Consider the following 14,125-nt stretch of genomic DNA (forward strand, 5'->3'; position numbering starts at 1 on the left):
TCCCTCAGCAACCAGCTCAGAAACCACAGAAGGACATACCACAACACATGACCTCAAGCACATGACATCAACTGTTCAAGAATCTCCTTCAGCCAAAGACTTCCTTTGTTTTATGGAATATTCTTTCACATTCCTCCTCTGAGATTTTAAAACCGTGACAGAAATCCACTTCATTAACACGCTCCAAACTATCTTAAAAAATGTAAGGCAAATATACTGAGATCAAGCAGTTTCCACTTTCGTACTTTCCTTCTAAACAGAAAAATCATGTTTGCTGCCTTTTAAGCAGGTTAAGCCTCAGGACTTTTCCAGAAGCTTGTCAGGCTCCTAACCTAGCAATAAGTCTTTCAGGAATAGCTTACAGCCTGCTATTTTGAACAAACATTCTTATGGTAATAGGACCAAATGAATCAAATCTCTTTACATGGACACCCAGAGCTCACCCTCCTTCCTTTTTGCTCCCATATTCCTCAAACTGTATATACATGCAGTTTCAAACCTTACACACAGCTCTAGAATAACCTCTCAGAGCACAGGCACCCACAGCTGGTGCTCCATGGTGACACAGCTATCTTGTCGTGAAAGTTGAGACCAGCAAGCCTAAGTCTCAAGGGCACAGGCATTTTCTCACCATTTGTTACTAATTAAAGTCTAGTGGCTTTTTTCTTCCTGCTGCTGAGGTCATTTATACATCAACAGCTTCCAAATTAAGTGCTCTATGGAAAAGTTGTAGGCATGCAGCCTGTTTTGGCTCTGGGAGAAGGGTTTCCCATCCACAGCTCCCTTCTTTGCTGCCATTTTCTATCACAAAGATTAGAGCATCTTCAGGTAGTAGACAGTGACTGCGTTAACACCAGTGCAACTTTGGGGTTAATTTTTTGTTTGTTTTTGTTAGAACTGGAGCAACAAGAGCCAGCAGAAATACTTCAACCTGCTCAGGTCCATTGCTATTAAAGCCTCAGTTCAATCTACAGCAATTTTTACTGAGCTGTATACAGGGAAGCACTGTGAACCTCTATCACAGCACTCTTAATGCATGAACGAAGAAATACACTATACGGTGTAATTACTGTTCAGAATAACAACTCATCAAGCCTAAAGGTGATCACTACTATCTTACACAGTTTCATCCACAGAGCCTGATCTAACCTATGATGTTTTAATGTCACCTCATCAGAGGAGAAAACAGTATGGCTGCAAAAGAGACAAAAATATTTCCTTTAAATTAACACTAAGCAAGTTGGCAGTTCTGATTTCACAGTCAGAATTATGCAGGCTGGAATGGATTTCTCCACATCATCTGGACACTGTTTATAGAAAGACTTAGAAAGTATTTTCAGATTAGTCTGACATCAACAAATGTTTTGATGTCTCTGTCCCCCAGCTAAACTATCTGAAAAGCTTTATATTGGCTAGAGAATCCCAAACAGCTCCTGCCTATACATGTGATTCAAACTGTACATCAGCAGCTGCTAGATTACACAAGGTAAACAGTTTTCAGAAAACAGGATATTCTGTGGTCAATTCAGAAACACTTAAGAACTGCAATCACAATCTGAGAAAGTAAATAGCTTACCTTGGTTTAGGGCACACAATTACATAGCAAACAGTGCCAGAGTTAGCATACTTAGTTGTTGAGTGGAATCAACCCTTAAAGCAAAATGTGTTGAAAAAGAACACAGCTCAAGGGATTCCTTGTTTCAATACTCACATTTTCTAAGAAATAAGCATACCAAAAAAAAAAAAAAAAAAAAAAAAAAGGAAGCAGGGGAATTATATCTATGAGCACAGAAAAGAAAGGGATTTTTGTTGTTACAAGGTGTGGACTATCCCCATCGCCCCCTTGTATCTGCAAAGAACATACTACACACACAGCCTACTAGGCAAAGTGAGCAACAATGCAATCTACTGTTGGCTGTAATTGCTCTGCCTCTAGCAGGCTGGATAGTAAGACCCTCACAGCCTCTCCCAAACAGCGTTTCTGTGTTCCTGAACCACTCTGCTGCTCTCAGCCATTGAGACAAGAACAGAGAACAAAACATTCAAACTGTAAAGAGACTGGCTATATTCCACTAAGAGGGCTCTTAAGAAATCTAGCCACTTACAGCTTACGAAATCCTGCATCTCTCATTCTGTGATGGGCTTTTTCCTCCCCTCAACTCCCATCCAAAGAAGTTTTAGGAGATAATTATTTTCAGAATTAAAAAAGAGTTTGAAACATCCTTAGTGAAAGGGATTGTGTACATCTTATCTCCATGCCAAGAAAACCTTGATTTTTAAGCTTTTGACAATGGCCTTCACATAAGCAAAGATTCCCTTACCAGCCTTCCACAGCTGCCTGTGAAAGGGTTAAAGGTGCCCTGGGCTTATATAATCCCAACAGCAGATTCCTGTTCTGGCTAGCATCCCTATTTCAATAAAGCATGTTCTAATATAACACACAGTAGGAAGTGCTAAGCTTATGTCTGTTCCATTTTCTCCAAAGTCATTACACCTTGATTGCACTTAGAACTTCAGAAAGGCCAATCCACGTGGCACATGAGCACTATATGACAGCACATATCACACAGTTAAGTCAGGGAAGTTGCTTTGATTTTAAGTAATACTCTCTCTAGCTGGCAGCACCCAGACTTCTAATTCTTTAATGCTCCTTGTCATTTGTATGAAGTGTTATCTTTCCCAATTACTCCTTTTCTGATGGCAGCTGCTACCCACCAGGCAAGACAGAGTCTCTCATTTGTCAGGAGCCCTGACTCACAGGTCATCTCCTCAGTCACTACACCCCTATTCAAAGCACTACCCAGAACCCCAGTTTGGGCAGCACCCTTTCTTTTACAAAGGAACTTTCTCCTACTGAACTAATTTCAGCTTCAAATCCAAAGAGTTATCTTCATAGAAATGCACCCTTCTACTCAACATCCAATGGTTTGTCAGTCTGAGTGAAGAGATATCACTATCATCAAGCCAACAGCACATCCAAAATAGAAGGGAAAAGAATGAGTAAACTGATCTCCACTGCCGAAGTGCCTTCTGACAGCTCTTCAAAGGTTAGAAGAGCTACGTGCACAGCCCCGCTCTCATGAGAGACTCTGAATTCCAGATCACAGTTTCAAGCACACAAGGAGGCAGCACATGGCTGCCTGCAGCCATGAGCAGAGCCATAGCCATGCCTGCCCACTCCTCAGCTGATCTCCTCCAGCCCAGCACCAAACAGGGAGAACCCCGCCAGGCTCTGCAGCTCTCTGCTTTTCCCCTGGACAGAAACAGAGCTGCACATTGAAAGTGATGAGTTCAGAGGCACTGTTTTCCCACCCGAACACTAAGGCTAGCTAGAAGCTGCATAACCAAGCAACTACTATTGCGTAGCAAGACGTGATCTTATAAGTAGAATTATGTTGTCTGAGTGGGAGCTGAAACAAACAAGTCAAAAGATCAAGGCTATAGTCTTACTTGTTTTAAAGCTCTGGAAATACAGTTGCCTCACTACTCCACTACAACCTTGCATCAACCAAACCTTGTTTGGCTTTTGTTACCGTTTTCAACATAGGCAAGAAAAAAGCATGGGTAAAAACATTATTAGTTTCAGTTTTAAGCACTATCATCAAATACATACCACAAAATGGCAAAGGAATACCAAGATTTTAATTCTACACACCCAACAGAAGTCTAGCCTCCAGTCATTTAATTTATGTGCATACACACACAAATGCTTTGAACAAGTTACAGCAGATACCATCAGTACTATAAGTAAAAGTGTTCATCATGGCCTTTCTACTTCCTAGGGATGAAGTCCTAGGCTGCAACCTCTGGGACAGGTGTTACAAATTTGAGACCTCAAAGCTGAAAAAGACAGAAGAATCCAGACTGTCCTATATAAAGCTCTGTTTATATCTGCTTATACTCAGTTGTACTTTGCTTTATGAGAGCACCTGAAGGCCTCCTTTTATTTCTACATGCTAAAGCCACTTAAGCATCAGGGTTTAGACTCCTCACACAGACAAAACCAGGCAGAATCTTGAAGTCAGCATACTCATGCATCACCTCGAAGGGATGAAGCAGTTTAGGGCTCAGGGCATAGCTTTCCCTATGCCAACACCCCCCACTCATTTTTCTCCCCTCTCTTCCCTCCCAATCCCTACACACACACAGGCACCTCCAGCCAAATTAGGCCATCTGGTCACCTGACCACTCTAAGTAGTTAACAGCCTGTTAATACCGTTTAGAAGATTAACAACACTTGAGCTTTTGCAGGTGAAATTAAGATAGCTTTGTCAGTTTCTTCATCTTAAAGGATAGGGGAAAAAAAATAACAGCTGTGTTCAAACAAAAGTTTTCAGAACCAACTCACTATCACAGCCTTGACTCCTCATGAATGTTGAAGACCAACAGTGTATTTAAGTGTTGGAAAGCTGCTGCACAGAAAGTATACATGCCTGCAAAGAGCTTTAAGTCAGCAAGAAGGACTGGAATCACCCAGAACACTTAGAATGATTCTGGTTGAAGGTAGTGTAACATGCTGCAAGTGTACTGTCATTCTAAAGTAGACCATACTCTCTAGACAAGTGTTCTGTAGGAACCAAAATTGAAGCAGCAGCAATTATCAGTATCCTACCTGAAACTGTTAGTGCTAAGATTACAAGAGCAATTTCTCAGAGGCATCGTTCCAATATTATGTTTACAGCTTTGCAGAGTACTGTCCATATTCCACAAAAGTCATTTCTATCATTCACTAAAGGTCCATTTAGTAAGCAAACCTCTTTCAAAATACACAAACAATTTTCCTTTGCATTAATCATTGCACACATCATGTTTTCCAACAATGGTAGTATGTTCCTTGGTTTTATTTTGTAATGAACTCCCAGAAAGCACAGTGGTCTAACTAAGCCTAAGGCCACATAATCATAATGAATGGTATAAATGAAGGAACACAAAATGGAAGAAATGAATGGCATTAGTGTTTGCACTTAAACATAATGACAGCTTGTGAAAGCAACTTTATTAATAATATTTTGAGAAGATATGAAGGGCTGCGTATAATGCTAAGCATGAAGTGCAAGTTCCTAATGCAATTTAGTCAAAAAAAAAAAACCAAAAACCTTATTTCAGTTCTTCTACCTATCCACTTTACAACACAAATTAGAAGCCTTAAGAAATCAAACACTACTGGGTAAATAGCTCAGTTCCTCTTCCACCTTTCACTCTACACAAGCAAAAAAGCCCTTCATGTAACTGTTTCAGTCATTATCTTTGTAAAACTTCACTGGTGCTTCGACAGATGCTCTTTTCAGAGGATTTCACAGCATCCTATCTTAGTAGTGATGTAGAGGAAGAACTTAATTGTCCTTAATCCTCTATTTAAAATAGGTTATATGAAATCCTCTTTTGACTGAAGCAGAGAGATTGGTCAGCACCACTAGGAAAGAGAAACACTATTTCACTATTTCACTAACACTATTTCCTTCCCCCCCCCCTTCCCCCCAACCTCCCCCCCCACTATCTAGATGAATTTAATGATTAATGAAGGAAACAAATTAATCACTCTCGTATTTCAAAAAGGAAAATTAATCTACAAGGAATAGCAGGATAGAAAAATGTTCCTATGGAAGTGCCCAATTCTTACGTTTTCATGCTTGTAAGCAACTATCATAAAAACAAGCATCCCAGATCATAATTTCACAGCATACCTGAGTACCTAGACATAACGTGGCGTAGTTCTTGACATTGCCAAAGGAATTGCACACAATTTCACAGAGTGCATGTGCACACATCTGCAAGTCAGTGTGTGTAATTGAAGGAATGAGAGTGGGGTTATAATCAGGGGTAGCATAAGAAAAAGACATGTAGAACAGTTAAGCAGTGAGGAGAAAAAAAAACATTACATACACTTGTTATAGGCCTACACTGTGAACTAGTTTTCTTCCTGCACTGTAGTATAGAATCATCTCAATGCTTTGAACTACCCTTAAAACATCTCTCTGCAAAAGAGCTGGGCAATACTCTCATCCTCATCATAAAAACAGATGAAGGAATAGCAGATAAATTAATATCCAGATCCACAGGAGAGATCTAAGTGCTTTAATAGCCCATAGGCTGTAAAGTTCCAAACTTTGAGAACCTGGCTTATCCCATCCATCTCCTAGAACAATTTGGGCTAGGCTGCCAGTTCCTCCCTAGAAAGCATGCAATTTGTAATATAGTATCACAAATAATAAACACTTAACAAAATTGAAGTAAATGTTACATGAAACAAAAGCCAAGAAAACACTTCTCATGGTGACTCGGAGCACATTCGTGCCACAAGCATCCGAGGTCATTGCCAAGAGGGAAGAAAAACAGAGACCCAGTATCTGTGTTACAAAGGATTCCTGGTTTGCCTTGTCTACCTGCAGTTGTTGCCATGGCAATTATAGCAGAGAAGATAATAGCATTCCAGTGTCATTCTGCTTCAGTTCAGGATGAACTTCAACTGAAACGTCCCTTGACAATTACACAAATAGAAATGCAATATCATTCTACTGGTTTACCATTATGCAGTATAAGAAGCACTATTCTGGAAAAATATAATCCAACTAAAAGACTTAAAATGAGGAAGGCAGGCTATTTTGTTAAAAGAAAAAAAAACAACAACCAAAAACAGTAAAGTCAAATCCAGTTACATAACAGGTGCTAAAACATCTGCTCTGCCTTTTTTGTAGCAGAGCTTTCTCTTGGTTTCCTTTCCCTGCTAGGTGTCATGTGCATACGAGGTAGCATCTCACTGTCAATCACACTGCAGCTCTTCCAAAACACGACTGTTTCCTCATTGCATTTAAGTCCTGTGAAATTAAATGAGCCTATATCCCCACCTCGACAGCACAAGCAGCAGCCTGGTATGATATCTGTGAAACGTTCTACTTGTCAGCCCAGTTATTGCTTTTTAAGTGTTTCAGTTTCAAAAAGGCAGGCTCATTAGAAAATCCCATTTTGCCTTGCCACTTTTCTTGTTTCAATTACTGCAGTATGACAGGAGCAAAGAATGAACGTGAAACAGTGCATGGGGATTTCAAGCTGTAAGCGTGCTACATTGTATCGAGCCTTCTTTCATTCCTGCTAATGATTTTGAAGAGGTTCCCTACTTTCAGTAAGGATTATATGGTACCCTACAAGAGGCACAAGAGCAGTATATTGCATTAAAAGTTAACAAAAGCAACTACAGTTGTCATATCAGAAGAAAAACTGCAAAAACTGTTATTTTTGACGCTAAAAGTGGCAAAGTTAAGAGTTCTTGATCTACTTTAAGTCACTTTAATGCACTGAGAGTAGAGAATGTGTTTGGGAGGGTTTACATTGCAGAAGTATCCACTGCTTACAGGTGAGCAACATCTTGTAGTCAATAGCAACCAGCTTTGTAATACATTCTCTGACATCTTGAAGCTGTTTTACATACAGTCTTACTTTCGTTCATCCCAAAAGATAAAGAAACTGCATCTTCCTCAAAGTAATTAGCCCCCATAAATCTTCTTGTTTACTGTCCCTCTGGTTGTTTATTTGTTAAGTTGGATTTTTTTTTTCAGAGGGAGTGAAGGTAAGGCTGTTTTGGGGAGTTTGGGATATATACATTACAAAGCTGGAAAGAGCATGAAACAGAACTCACTACCAGCATGCAGGAGCTAGGCAGGTTTGCAGAAGTGCCAGCATCCACCAGCCACACTTTGCGCTCACTACAATCAACTCCTGGAGGAAGTAAAGCTTTCAATTTTTGCCTCTGTAAAGATGAAGGGGCTGAAAAGCATGAAGTCAGCACACTGTTCAGGCTCATCACCCAGAGGAAACAAACCAACCAACCCCATGCAGATAGGAGAACAACAAAGCAAGGATGCTTGGGGGAGACAGGAATTCAGAAGTGACCTATGCTGTTTAAACTCAGTCACACCTTCCGCACCAGGAACAACTGGCACCCCTGTGCAAGAGAGCAGAAAGGTGAGATGGGAAGCATCAGGAAGAACTGTGACACACTGACATCCAGGAGAGATATATATATTAAAAAAATAAATAAATAAATAAATAAATTCCACACCAGGGACAGACACAAACACTTAAGAAATGCAAGGTACTAATTACTGGCCTGTAAATACATGCCTAGCCCCTAAAGAGAATGTCTGTTGTACAGTTCAGACTGCTTGCAGACAGAGTCAGGATATAAACACATTCATTTGGCATTTATAAGAGCTTGAAATTCTGTCAAATTCTATCACTGGAGGAAAAAAACTAACCCTTCTGACTTACTGCAAGTGACAGCCAGGGGGAAAAAAAGTGTTCATTTAAAGAGGCACCCTGAGTAAGAAACATGGAGCCAATGCTTCTCTCACACCGGTCCGTAGAGTCTCAGGGAAAGCTGAGTGACTGCGAGGGAAGGCAAGAACTGGAACACTGGGCTGCTTTCAGATGTGTTAGCAAAGCTTAGAAAACCACAGATCATCTCAGCTGCTTGATAAATGGCCTGTCTTTTTACACAAATAATTCCAGAACACCAAGGCTTACTTTCAAGCTCTCAGGTCAAAATAGTTACATTAAGACTATGTGTACAAGTAAAATACTTCAGAAATACAATTAGAAAACAGTTTGGGATTTATATTGAAAAAAGAAACAACATAATTGTCTGAACTATTAACCAAAATTCACAGGCTCTCCTGATTTAGCAGTGAACGTGCTTTGAAAAAGAAAATCCTCATGTAACTTCCTGGCCAGATTAGTCAATCACCTCCTTAAACTACAAGTAAGTCAATCCACTCCTTCTAAAGAAGTGAAAAATAAAGCATCCTTTTTGTAATTTCATTTACTGCATCCTCCCAAAGGAAGATTTTTCAGAACCACCTGCAGAACTAATAGACCAGAAGGTTTCCAGAGGCCAGAACTGTAGAAAACCATTCTTTCTTTTTAAAGAAAATCTTTATATGTTGCTATATACTTTAGAAATACTTACACAGGCAACAAATACATAACATCCAGGTTTGTGCTCCTAAAGTAGTATAAGAACAAGAGGGGAAGCAATACAGTGGCAGGATTTCTAAGCATACTACATAATAGAGGCAGAGGTGCCCAGTAATGCAGTGCTGGCCCAATAACATTTACCATACAATTCAAAGCAATTGCCCTGGGCAGGAGCATTTCCTGACGAGGGGCCAGCTGCCCTACAGATTCAGAACAGGCCGTCACGTTCTGCCACAAGATGGTGAGTGACCATCCGGTGCTCAAAGAAATATATGCTAAGAGTGATGTTTTCCAGGTTGCCCAGGCATATTCGAGCCAACAACATTCATGCATATGCAAATCCACAGTCTGCCATGAGCAGCTATTGTGAATGCACAAGGCACTCGCACACATTTCATTAAGCAGATGAAAAATAGTGCTTATTTTATGAGAGATATGATGGCATTGAGACTTGTTTTAAAGATATTAGCTATCTCTCAACTTATCTCTTCCGAAGAACTTCAGAAGCCCCGAGCTTAGCAAAGCCCTTCACCCCCACAGCACAAATTAAAAGACAAAGCTAATGTAACACTAGTTACATGGACAAAACATGTTGCTTAATAATACATAGCGAGTATTCCAAATAATCCAATCTAATACTAAAGGTCACCAATCATCTATGGACACAGCACTGATTATGATGATATGCTTGTTTCCTCCCCCTACTTGCCCCTAAATAATGTATACTTTTAATGCTAAACTGACCAGTTCTGCTCATCACTGATCACAGAGGCAGGCTCTGCGTGGCACTCACTGGCAGCATGCATTAACTCAGCTTTCTCAGACTGGGAGGCTGCCCACTGTGGGGTAGCACCCATCTCCCAGGGAACACACAAACAAGCCAAAGGTAAGACTGCAGCACGACACCTGATGCAAAAGCATCACTCAGAAATACAGATTATACCCTAATAAAGAATGTGTGATATCAAACCTTTTACCCCCACCTCTACTCCCAAAGGGTTGGTGGGTTGTTTTTTTTGTTTTTTTTTGTTTTTTTTTTTTCCTCTCCACACAGTATTCACAGGATCACTATTTCCCTTCTTTGGGAAATTAAATTAAAAAAATGACCAAAATTTATCTCATTACAGAAAGCTTTATTCAGTTGCCATTGCTTCATGTGGTGGAAAGCTGTATATAAAGGTTTTTCTACTTCATTATTTAAAGATGCCACCACTACAGTGGATACAATTTGAAGCAGCAAAACATACAGACATTCTCAAACCCAATGAAGAAGTTGCACTGCTCTATTTCAGACTGAAGGATCAAGAAGCGCTTAGAAAACTACTCTGAACATTAGATCAACTGCACTGCAGTGAAACAGACATCCTCTGCACAGCAAGTTATTCTTCCCCAACAGCCCTATAAATTTTGTATGGCTGCAGCCAACGAAAACAGAAAGGACGAGAGCAAAAATCAAAGAAATCTGCAGGATGGATATAAGGAGGCAGAACACCACAATATCCTTTTTGAAACGGCATAAGACAACGTTATCACTGCCTCTGTCCTTCCAGGAGACTATTCCATCTCTCAGTAAAGCGATGCAAGGTATGGTATGACCAGCATGCTGAACATGGGTCTGACTCAACCATGTCACTGGAGGGTTCCAATGTCTGGAAGGTACAAACAAATAGAAAACGGTGCAGGTGAATAGCATACATATTAGAAAATGCAGGAATCATTTCAGGAAATCAAGAAACTGACATCAGCTTGACCTGGCAGCACCCAGCCATCACTATGCTTCCATACAGCCTTTGAGATACGAACTATTTTGCATTGCCTCAGGGCAGTGACTGCAATAACAAAGAAAATGGGGTAGAGAGGGGGTTGCAGGAAAACCTTTCAGCACATTCAGGACATGAACTGTCCTGAATGGTATTTAACTTATGCCCTACAACACGTATCAGGGAGAAAGGAAAGCAGTTACACCTGACTCAGACACTACTGCATTAGAAGCTTCCATCAGTACAACGCAATGACCCCAACAGCATCTCCAGCTTCCTTCAAGAAGCGACTGCTCTGCTTCAGGAAGATCCACAGCTAACCAAGTCCCAAGTGCAGCCTGGAAAATGACAATTCATAGTTCTAGACCATCAATTGCTGAATAGTCTCTGCATAGATTCGAAATAATCTCAAGTACGAGCTTACTTTGGTATACTTTGGTGTTGTATCTTTCTCTATGACTCCTGCGTAAGTGCCACTGCTTGTTCTCCCTCATTACAAAGTAGCTTGGAAAAAGGGAAGCACATCCACACTTCTGAACCATAACTGTTTTGTACACAGCTCGGGTGAACAACTGTTGAGAGACACTGCTGACATGTACATCTGTTCCTCAGTTACAGCAGTCAGTTTCAGGCACAGCATTTAAACTATTAATTTTCATTTTCACTGCTGTAGCTGTATAAAAATAGACGAACCATGGAGAAAAGAAACAAAACAATACAGTAATCAGCTTGCCAGATTTAATGGCCTTACTGAAATAATGATCCCTGACGACAGATTTTTCCAAAGTGTTCTTTCCTTGGAAGAAAAAATTTATATATACATTTATTTTTATATATAAATATATATATATGGTCCAGGCTGATTGCAGGCTATTGGCTTCAATTACTGTACTGGTTGTATCATATAGGATGTAGATTTTGCATGATTTTATACTTTGGAGAAGTTTAACTAGAGGCCATTTTATTATTGAAGTTTTGACAGCACAGCATGCCATTGAGTTCATGATCCAAAGTGAACACCAGCAGTCAAATAAACAGAACTGTATTATATTGTACCTATATTAAAGGCAGTATTTGTGGTATATAAATTAAATCCCTAAATAAAACTTACGCAGTATGTTGTGTTTTTATAAAAGTTAGCTCTGTGGATGTCTTAAAGAGAATTGTAAAAAACGTGCCGTTTTATATTTGTATTTATATTTGTAAGCCTTAGCTACAGAGATTGATCACATCCAGCCTTTTATCTTCCACTGAGGCTGACTTCTTCATCACTGTGTTCTTGAAGTGCCTGCACATGCATGGCTGTATAAGATAGATAGATAGATGAAAAAACTGACAAGATGACTGAGGAAAAAACAGTGCAAAAAGAACAAGCAACAGGTGAGAATATATAAGGCAGCTTGGAACAGCCAGACAGTTACCCAGGCACAGCCTACTCTGCATACACATAATGCAGAAAGCAACGTGATCTAGGAAATTTTTCTTCACAAGGGCTGTTTCATCAGGCTTTTAGACCACTGAATTACCCTCATCAGCAGTGCAGGAGCATGATGATGGTCTGCAACTTAGAAGTTCAAGTGTCTTACTTTTTCCAACATGCTGTCTTCTTAGGTAAATCTTTGTCCCTTAAAATAAAAGTTATAGCTAATCTTAAGTTTGCTTCAGTCACATTTGATGCTCAGTTTGAAAGAGAGGTTACAGCTAAAGTTCTGCAGAAAATGCCTAGAAATCACAGTTTGCTCTACACACAACAAATGTGGTATGATTTTTGGAGTGTTTGTACAGGCTTCAGCTGCAAGAACACAAATCTTCAGCTAAACCCCACATGAAGATCAGCAGTGCCAGATCAGTGTATTCAGACTGATCTTATTTCTAAACAGAGCCCAGCACAGCTCACTAGAGCGCTGCACATCCACAGAGACTTCTTCTCTCACACCTCATCGTTCTTATAGTACTTCCTCCTCCCCTCGGGGTTACTTTCTAAGGATCCCTATACACATCGCTGCATTCAGTATCACCTATTCTCTCCTCATCCCACAGAACAACGCAAACAACAAACAAAATCCACTATTATTTCCCACCGGATTTTTTTTTTTTTCATTTATGTGTAAACGAGAAAGGAAAACTCAGCATGCATTACATGAACAGAACTCAACACATCCAAAACTTAGAGTGTTCTGACCAAACACAGGTATGGTCAGAGCACGAAAGTTTCATGACTTACAGCATTTCCTGCAAGAGAGAAAGAGCTGCGCGCATATGGAAATCCCCACTGCCTCTTTGCAACATCACTTCCCAACTGTTTCTAAGTTTCTCCTGCATCCAAAAGCAGCATCGCGCATCCTCCTGCTTGTTGGCCGTTCCCAGCCCTCGGATCACAGGGATCTGTGCTTCACGCACCTCGTTCTATACCTGGAAATGTAGTGTACTTCTAAAGCAGTACTGCTTTGTTTCGGCGCCGGGAGGACAGCAACTAGGGTCAACTCTCCGTCCCCGAAGCAAGTTGGGTGCGCTCGAATCCTACCGCACGCATCTACAGGCAGAGCGGATTACTCTGAGCGCTCGCCCGCCTACTTAAGCCGGCCAGCTCCGCAAAACACAGCCGGACTGAGCCATCGGAACAAGCAGTGGAACCGCGACCGAGCTCGGGACGTCACCCAGAGCCCAGAGCCGCTGCTGCTGGGGGCCGGGCTGCCTGCAGCCGCTCACACCGACGGCAGAGGGCCGCCCCGATCCCTACCGTGCCGCGCTCGGAAGGGGCGCCCCGGGGGGACTCCGTCGGAAGCTCCGTGGCCGTGCGGCGGTACTCACGTATCGGCTCACGAGGGTCCGGAGCAGGCTGCAATCCATGGCGGGCGGCCGGTCGCCGCTGCCCGGCGCTCAGGACCGCGCGGCCGGCTGCTCTCTGCTGCCGCCGGGCTGCCCGGCTCTCCTCGCGTGCCACATGCAGGGAGCCGCGCCCGTTCCCTCGCCGCTCCTCGCCGTCCCGGCTAAGCCGTGCGCTGACCGCCGCCGCTGCGGCGCGGTGCCCCGCGGCCCCTCATGCCCCACAGCGCGGCTGCCGCGACGCTTTCGAGGGGAGGAGGAGGCGCAGAGGAACAACGCCTCCGACAGCGCACCCGACCGGCAGCGTTCCCGCCCCTCGCTGCGCCCGCCCCGCGGGGCCGGCCCAGGACTTTATCCGGCGGGCGAGCCCCGCACCGCTCCCTTCGCTGCCACCGCCCGCCCCGGCTCGCCCCGCGCCCGCTTTGATCTCGGTCGGGCTGCCCCGGCCGCGCACGTCACGCGGGGCGGGCGGGCATGCGCGCGGCGACGCCCCTCCCTCCTCACCTCAGCGCTCGCAACGGCCGTACCGGCCATGGGAAGCGGGCAGAGAGCGGCGGGGAACTGCGGCC

At 42.5% G+C, this 14,125-nt stretch overlaps 1 protein-coding gene across 6 annotated transcripts in view; it reads right to left on the minus strand.

Moving 5' to 3' along the window:
* The window catches only part of ATP11A (ATPase phospholipid transporting 11A), a 120,750-nt gene extending 106,964 nt beyond the window's left edge, over nt 1-13,786 (minus strand). For 4 of the 6 annotated variants that reach the window (XM_052705844.1, XM_052705842.1, XM_052705841.1 and 1 more), the window contains exon 1: nt 13,542-13,786. In XM_052705844.1, the coding sequence (XP_052561804.1) occupies nt 13,542-13,580 (39 nt within the window). In that variant the 5' untranslated portion in view covers nt 13,581-13,786. The remainder of the gene's footprint in view (nt 1-13,541) is intronic. The other 2 variants (XM_052705840.1, XM_052705839.1) reach the window with 1 other exon arrangement.
* Between the last annotated feature and the right edge of the window lie 339 nt (nt 13,787-14,125).

The sequence above is a fragment of the Tympanuchus pallidicinctus genome, unplaced genomic scaffold, assembly GCF_026119805.1.
Source record: "Tympanuchus pallidicinctus isolate F22 unplaced genomic scaffold, pur_lepc_1.0 scaffold6, whole genome shotgun sequence".
NCBI classification, from domain to species: domain Eukaryota; kingdom Metazoa; phylum Chordata; class Aves; order Galliformes; family Phasianidae; genus Tympanuchus; species Tympanuchus pallidicinctus.